An 8585-nucleotide genomic window follows, 5' to 3' on the forward strand; every position below is an offset into this window, starting at 1 on the left:
CACATAATCTGAAAATTATCTGTAGATAGCTTTCATTGGTATTAGTTTAGGTGCAATATATCCATTTCTAAGCCTACCTGAAAAAGCTTTAAACTTCTTTGACACACCAAGAATCTAGGTTTGAATTAAATTAAACCCACTGCCATTGAGTCAGATCTGACTCATAGCGACCTCTCCTTGGGTTTCCAAGGCAGTACCACTACGGAAGTAGACTGCCCAATCTTCCGAGGAGTGGTTAGTGGGTTTGAACCACCAGCCTTCTGGTTAGCAGTCAAATACCTTGGGCACTACGCCACCAGAGCTCCTTGAATTAAATTACGAATACTTTAAAGAGCCTTGGTGGTGCAATACTTAAGCAATCAGCTGCTAACCAAAAGGTTGGTGGTTTGAACTCACTCTCAGCTCTGAGGAGGAAAAGATCTGGCAATTTGTTCCCATAAAGACTTCAGCTTAGCAAACTCTATGGGGCAGTTCCTCTGTCTTATACATTTGCTGTTAGTAGGAATGGGAGCTCTGGTAGCATAGTGGCTACGGCACTTGACTGCTAACCAGAAGGCTGGCAGTTCAAACCCACCAGCCACTCCTCGGAAGGAAAATGGTGCAATCTACTTCCGTAATGATACTGCCTTGGAAACCCAAGGAGGGGTCGCTATGAGTTAGGTCCCACTCCACGGCACATAACAATATTAGTAGGAATTAACCCGGTGGCCCACAACACACACCCACACCCACATTCCCACATCCACACACCCTCTAAGGCTTTACCTAGTTTTTACCATTAGTTATTCCTGCCAGAATCTTTTCAATTCATCCTCAGCCAAAACCTGTCATCCCATGGCCTGGCAACATACCCTCTCACCTTCCTACACCCTTTATCTTGGCTCTTCCAGTCCTTTGGCTGCCCTCTTATTTCTTCTCTCACATACCTGTCTGACTGGTTCTTGGAAGCCTGGCAGAGATTTTCCTCTGACATAAATCTGGCTACCACAGATTAAGAGCCTGGAGCCCGAACACTCCTCTCTTAATGTAAACCTAGACAGATCTAAATTATAAAGTGAACCCTTCTACTTTTTCCCTGAAAACAATCATGCATTTACTTTTAAGGGAGAGCATGAAGAATGGGTTGAAAGAAAAAATACCTGGCTAGGACAAAGACATGAAGTAAAAATAGTCACTGGACTATGATAGCAACAGAAAAAAAGAAGCATCAACCTTAGTTATTAATCCACAAAACATTTTTGTTTTGTTCACTGATGTAACCCAAACTCCCCAGTGTCTGGCACATAGTAGGTGCTCTATAAAATTTGCTGAATGTTCAATGACTGAAAGAATGATTAAAAGCTGAGAAAGTGGATACATAAAATCAAGGGCTACTCCCTCACCTAATGTTCAGTGTTCTCAAATATAGCCCCTTTGTTCTACATATCTTTAAGCCCCTGCCTTTTCCCTCGTTTTTTTGTCGCCCTTTCATTTACATACGTATTTCAATTTAAAAACACATGAACATCCCTGACATTATAGACCTATATAATAAGTATTATTCAAAGAAGTTATATTAGAATGCTGCTTTCAAAGGAGTGTCATGTCTTGATGGGTTCACTGTTTCTGTGCAGCATCCTTTCCCGCCTTCTCAGAGTTGAGATGAGAAAAGAAAAAAGAAAAATTAAACAATCAATATTCTCTGTTCTTTTCTTCAATGTTGTTCTTTCCAGAGCTCTTTGGTTTTCTGTCTTTTCCTGTGCTTATTTTCTTTCCTAGTCCGTCGTTTCTTTAGGGTCGTTACTTTCCTTTCTCTCTTTTTGCTTGTTGGTCCCTTTGATCCTTTCTTTCTATCCCTCAGTCCCAGAAGCTCCAGAAAATATTTTCCCCTTTTCACGTCACTTCCCTCCCTTCTCCCATCTCCCTCTTCTTCTCTGGAGGAGGTGAGTTCCCCGCTAGAGGCCAGCACCATCTCAGCTCCGTCCCTCCTACCAACAAGCCGAACTCGGAGAAAAAGAAGGGAAAAAAAGAGGAGAAAGAGAAAGCGAGAGAGGAAAAAAAAAAACCCCGGGGCCTAGAACGCAGAGGCCCGGGAGCGGCGTCGCTATGGCAACGGGCTCCGGCAGGAAACACGGGACGCGCGAGAGGGAGGGGGAGGAGGGCGCCGAGGGGAGGGGGAGGGACGGAGGAGGGGTCTGGCTGCCCCGGAAGCACCTCCCCACCAGCCCCCCTCCTCCAGCCCGGCCCGCAGCCCCCGGCCTGCAGCCCCCACCCTCCCGGCCCGGCAGGAAGTGACAGGCCCGAAGCGAGCCCCGGAGGCTTGGCAGAGCCGCGGCCGGGCCCGCACCCGGAGCGGCGGGAGGGGCGGGGAGCCGCTGCCGCGCCGGGCACCTCCCACCCCGCCCTCGGCGCCCCCGCCCCTCCAGGAACTGGAGGAGGCGAGGGGAGCCCGCCGCAGAGGCCGAGCAAGCCCCCCGCCCAGCCTGGCGACTGGGGACCCCCGGCACTTGAAGTGAACGCCCCCTGGGAGGACTTGGGTGCCGAACCTGGAGCGAAGGTAACCGGGCGACCGCGGGCTGGGTAGAGGCAGGACCTCTGGGGGCTTGGCTGCGCGGGGATGTTTCTTCAGCCACCTCGGTCTGTGTAACGCCCCAGGTACCTCCCCCAGTTTCTTTCCCTGCCTACCTCTAACGCTTAGCTTCTGCCGTCCTTCGGGTCTGCCTGTCCAAGTCCTTTGGGTATTCATTTCGCTGTGCTTAATGCTGTCTGTCCGTCACCTTAGTTGCCTCTTACTGCCCATCTCCTCATTCATTTTTCCTTCTCTGACTTTGATTCTCCCATCCGAGCATGCTGTCTAGTTATTTCCCTGCTTTTCATGGTCCGCTGGGTTCTCAGCCGCCAATTCCTTGACTGCTGTCCGTCTCTCTCCTGCCTGTCTCCTGCTATCAGTATGCACAATTCTTTGCTCTTTGGGGTCAGTTCACTCCGCGCACACTAACGTATCTGCCTTTTCCTCCAGTGTGTATTTAATTCTTCTTTATTACCTCATTTTCTTCAAGGTTTCTATAGAGGACTCCTAGGCGATTACTGCCCCCCTTTTTTCAGATTACTTCCATTTCTTTGGCACAATCTTCTCCGCGACCCGCCACCCCCGATTCCTTATCCCATCTGCAAAGACAGTTTTATAAACATGGATTTTGTCTACCTCTTGACTCAATAGGCCCAATACCAGGTCCCCTTCAATAATCTTCTCTAGCTTTCTTCAGTAAGTCTATGCTCCTTACCCAATCCAATCTATACACACCAAATATGACCATGGCTTAGTCACCCTGGGGACTTCTATGGATCACTCACTCTCCCAGTTTAATTCTGAAAATACCAATTTACTGTGTCTCCCACACTTTTTGTTGTCTTCATTTTATGTATTTAGTTTTATGGTCCCAACATTAGTACAAATGAATAGACATTCTGTGTTTACAGTTGTGAGGCTGGCACAGGATTGGGCAGTGTTTTATTCTGTTGTACATAGGGTCACTTTGAGTCAGAACTGACTCCACAACACCTAACAACAGGACCCAGGAATCTTGGTTTTAATGACAGGTCCCCCTGATTTGAGAGACTTTACCGCTAGTCCCTTTCCATCTTATTTCCATGTCACAATCTGAAAAAAGAAAGAAAACTTCCTTTCTTTGGAAGATAAGAACTCATCCAGTTTATGGGCATTTCACAAAAATGTAATGTTTAATTGCCCCTCTAGAGTTAGTAAAGGGCTGTGGGTAAAGGAGTCATAACGTCTCTCAGCCCAGGGAACTAAGTCCAGTGATCTTTACAACTATTCTGTGCTGCCTCTAATCCTTACCCACTTTTTTTTTTTTTTCACATGCTGATAATGAGGATTCATGGGTCTGTATCTGTTTAGTGCTTTGATATTTGGGCAAAAGATGTGGGCAGAAGATAGACTAGAGTTAAAGATGATATGTCTTTATGTACATGTTGAGTTATCTCGATGTTTGTATGACACTCGTTATTCCTAAATGAAACTGAAGAGATGGGTAGAATTCTTGGGGGATAATGTGATCAGATGATACTGTGACTGGAATAAGAGATCTCAATTTCACTGTCAAGTCTAAGTGGTTTGATTTTATTTACTTGTTTTTGATGCATTTCTGTGAGAATTTATTCACCCCAATAAAACTGTTGCAGCGTTTAGCAGAGATTCTGGTTTGATATTTACATACCTAAACTAAGCAGTGCTTTGCTGAACTGATATTTCTAGTGGCCCAGTGCTCAGTAGAGAATATAGTTTGTAGGTTTAACGAAAGAGAGAGAGGGAAAAAAAAAGACTGAACAAAAAAACTTACTGTCATTTAGTGCTTCTTTGGAGGTATATTTCTTTTTGCTTCTCTGGTCCTGTCTCTTTGCCTGGTTCTTAATAATATTTTCATATCTGTCTTTGCAAATTTTAATGTAGTCCCTGGAAGATAAATTCTGACTCCTTTAGTAGACTAAAAAGTTGACTCTGACTTTTTTGAAGATTTTCATTGTTATATATTTAATTTTTTTTTTTTGTCTGGGAGTCATTTGATGAAATGATATTATATCATTTAATTGTAATATTTAATTGGTATGATAAATATCAGCTTTGAAGTCTTTGCAAATGGGGAAACTGAGATATAAGGAGGCAAAGGCATGCCTGAGGTGTTGCTAGTAAACTGAAGTGGAACCAGGCAGCTCTATTTAGGCTATATGAGTTTAGGCTAGCTCTTCTACCTCCTAGTTTTTTGACTTTTTACAATCTGTTTAACATACCTGTGTTTTAAGGCCTTTCCTAAATTGAAGATACTCAATGACTAATCACAGATTTTATTTATTTGTTTGAGAAGAATATGCTAGTGTAAAGGCTGTGATATTTATTAGTTGTATGAGCAATTTCTTAAAGCTCAGAAAACCTCAAATTTCACAGTTGTAAACTGGGGATAATAATACTTAACTTTACAGCATTGTGAGAGAGAATGCAGGTAAACAGCTTAGCCTAGTGGTATGACCTAATGGCTTCTCAGTAAGTGGTGGGTGATGGGCTGTGTTTAAATTGGGAGAGTTTTAGTGTTAAAAAGTTATATGGGAATGTAAGGTGGCCTTAAGTACTGTGAAATACTGTCTTGCTTTCTGGCCATTTTATTTAATAACAACCATGAGGGGGAGGGGATATGTAAAGGTGGTTGTTTTTAGACACTGCATAACTTCCGAAGACGGTATGGGGATTTGGTTGTAAGAAAGAGTGCTTTGCAGGTTTGGGAATTCTAAGATCAGAAAAATCATAAATCTTAAGAGGAGTATTCTTACATACATTGTAGTCTTGTTGTGGTCTTGAATAACGATGTGAAATAACAGTTTGGGATCAAGGTGTAAATTTTCACCCTTTGCTGCTTCTGTCTAGGTCTTGAATCAGAGTACCAGCCTTGGGGACCCTGGACCACCATCATGGAGACTGAAAGTGAGCAGAACTCCAATTCCACCAATGGGAGTTCCAGCTCAGGGGGCAGCTCTCGCCCCCAGATAGCTCAGATGTCACTATATGAACGTCAAGCAGTGCAGGTAAGCTGAACTTCTAGGGACTGTGATCTGTGAGTATTGGCATGGGATAAGCAAGGATGCTGAAAGATAATTGTCCTTGGTTCCTTTCCAGCAAAATGGGTAGGTAGGGCGTTGGATTAGGTGATTACTAAGATCCCTTCTGAGGATCTCTGGTGTAGAGATGCGAACCAAAAGGTTGGCAATTCGAACCCACTAGCTGTTCTTTAGGGAAAGATGAGGCAGTCTGCTTCCGTAAAGATTTATAGCCTTGGAAACCCTATGGGGGCAGTTCTGTTCAGTCCTATAGGGTCATTGTGAATTGGCATCTACTCCATGGAAGTGGGTTTGGTTTGATAAGGTCCCTTCCAGCTCTGAGAAACTGAGTTTACAAAGGTTTGGGTGAACAAATAGAATGAGGTTCAGTCTTTCAAGTGAAGTTTCTTATACCATTCAGTCTAGCTAACTAGACTGAAATGCTAATCATTTCTCTGCATTGATTTTGTCAGACTTTCTCATCTTTGGCCTTTCTTATAAATCACCCTGAGTAATGGAAATATGATGCACCGCTTTTCATATTTCAGATTAGTAGTTAATGCTAGGTTTTTAATTCTGTTTGGCAATGGGGCTTTTTATGTAACAAAATATTTTAGTAGCTAGAATAAGCAGGCTCATTATAAGAACAGTTCTAAATATTAAAGAATATGAATTCAGTAAAATCAGTTATCACTAAAACTCATTTACCAGTTATCTTTATAAACAGCAGTTAACTTGATACTGTAGATACTTGAAAATGCCAGTTAACAGAATTTTACCTGACAGAATATTTCAAAGCCATGATTTCCTCTGTTTTTCATTATTTCTAAAACTCTTAGGGCTCTATCACTTTTTCTATAGTCCTAGAATATGGTCTTATTTTCTTCTTTACATTAATCAACGTCCTTTATATTTTTAGTTTGTCTAGTCCCAATTCTTTCCCTTGTTGTATCATGTCTTTCCAGACCCCATTTTGGGAAGTGAGGGTTCATGTGAGTTGTACTGCTTTACTTTTCTCTGTGTATCAGAATAGACCATAGAGAACTGATTGCTTTCCTAGTTTTTGGAACACTATGTGAACTAACTGGTTCTAATATAAAAATGGACAAATTAGATGTTGATGATGTAGCCCAGTCTCCCATCTCCCTTGGTTTCTCTGCTTTCCCTTGTTCCCTTCCATAGGGGATCACAGTGATTCCCATAGAGTTAAGAGTGATCCATCTGAAGTGGTCTGATCCTCTCTTTCTCCTCCTAGGCTCTGCAAGCACTACAGAGACAGCCCAATGCAGCTCAGTATTTTCACCAGTTCATGCTCCAGCAGCAGCTCAGCAATGCCCAACTGCATAGTTTGGCTGCAGTCCAGCAGGTGAGATGTCAGCAACCAGCTGGCCTGAGTGAGAGGGGATAGGTATTACAGGTGGGTAGGGGAGCCACTGGGGATACTACGTCCTACAATAAGCCAGGCTGGGATCAGAGTCTCTCTGCCTCTTGTTTTCCTGTAGGAGGATGGATGGACCTTAGCTTCTAGAGTTGTAGTCAGAACCATGGGAAAACCACCTTTTGGAGGTGGAAAGCTGTTTTAGACCTGCGCTGTCCACTATGGTAGCCACTAGCCACATGCAGCTGTTGAGTGTTTGAGATGTAGGTTGTCCAAACTGAGATGTGCTGTAAGATTTTTGCTTTCAGAGACTTCATACAAAACATTAAAATGTAAAAATCTCAGTAATTTTTTTTATATGGATTACCTGTTGAAATGATATATTAGATATATTGGTTTTAATAAATTATTAAAGTTAATGTCACTTGTTTCTTTTACTTTAAAATGCATTTGAGCAAATTACATATGTGGCTTGCATTATATTACTATTGGCTCTCTGGGCTAGACTTATCAGTGGTTCTTCATGTGATCCAACCAAAGGTTCTTACCCCACCTAAAAGAAGGTGGGAGTGGGAGGACAGGTTACCAGCCCGCCCCAGGAGGGTTATGTAGGGGCTGTTAGGTTTGTGTATATGGTAATATGAGGGTCATTTGGGTACTGGATAGATTTTTCCTTATGCCAGAGTAGAGTCTCTGTTTTTACCTGAATTCTTTGTTTTTTTGCCTGTGATTTATTACTTGAAGACTTGGAACCTTTCTCTTTACTCTCTCTGTGCTTGCTTGTTTAACAGGCCACCATTGCTGCTAGTCGGCAGGCCAGCTCTCCAAATACCAGCACTACACAGCAGCAGTCTACCACTACCCAGGCCTCCGTGAGTACTGCCTGTCCCACTGAGAGGCTTCTCTCTCTGCATCTTTGTACTTGGGTTAAACTGTTTCATGCAGCTCATGTGAGGGTGTTTATTGGGCCATCAGTGGATAGTTACATATTTTCTTAGGTAGAGAAAAAAGTAGCCAACTTTAGTTTTAGTGGGGTCTCAGAACAGAGGAAGGGGATCCTGAGGATGAAAGGGAGCTAACAAAGGAAAAGTGCTAATCTCTGGAGCCTTCATTGAAAGGCAGAGTCTCTTCTATTTTCATTCCTTTTCTTTCTCATCTGTTATGCTGGTGGTTACAGATTGATTTTATGCTTTGGTAATTCCTCAAAGTAGCCACGATGACAGATATGGACAGGAAGTTATTAATCATTTACCCATGTCTCTGTGAAAGTGAGATACTCTGTTCTTGACCCTTGACTGTGCCACTCTGATTTTGTCAGTAAGGGAGCAAGTACATTTCCTTTATTTCTCCCAAATCCTTAGTCATGGTTCATTTCTGTACCACACAGATTAATCTGGCCACCACCTCACCTGCCCAGCTCATCAGCCGTTCCCAGAGTGTGAGCTCTCCTAGTGCTACCACCTTGACCCAATCTGTGCTACTGGGAAACACCACCTCCCCACCCCTCAACCAGTCCCAGGCCCAGATGTATCTACGGGTAAGCCACAGTCAGCCACCGGTGTCCCTGAGGCATATAGTTTGCCCCTGACAAGCACTTGAATGAAGGGCATTTTATTTGGCC

At 43.4% G+C, this 8585-nt stretch overlaps 1 protein-coding gene across 1 annotated transcript in view; it reads left to right on the plus strand.

Moving 5' to 3' along the window:
- The first annotated feature begins 2313 nt into the window (after positions 1-2313).
- PHC1 (polyhomeotic homolog 1) overlaps positions 2314-8585 on the plus strand; it is a 30600-nt gene continuing 24328 nt past the window's right edge. Inside the window, exons 1-6 of the mRNA XM_007937162.1 lie at positions 2314-2536; positions 3874-3886; positions 5417-5574; positions 6842-6952; positions 7756-7836; positions 8352-8501. Coding sequence (XP_007935353.1) covers positions 5461-5574; positions 6842-6952; positions 7756-7836; positions 8352-8501 — 456 coding nt within the window. The 5' untranslated portion in view covers positions 2314-2536; positions 3874-3886; positions 5417-5460. The remainder of the gene's footprint in view (positions 2537-3873; positions 3887-5416; positions 5575-6841; positions 6953-7755; positions 7837-8351; positions 8502-8585) is intronic.

This window comes from Orycteropus afer, unplaced genomic scaffold, assembly GCF_000298275.1.
Source record: "Orycteropus afer afer isolate SDZICR_OR568_19922 unplaced genomic scaffold, OryAfe1.0 scaffold00040, whole genome shotgun sequence".
Lineage (NCBI taxonomy): Eukaryota > Metazoa > Chordata > Mammalia > Tubulidentata > Orycteropodidae > Orycteropus > Orycteropus afer.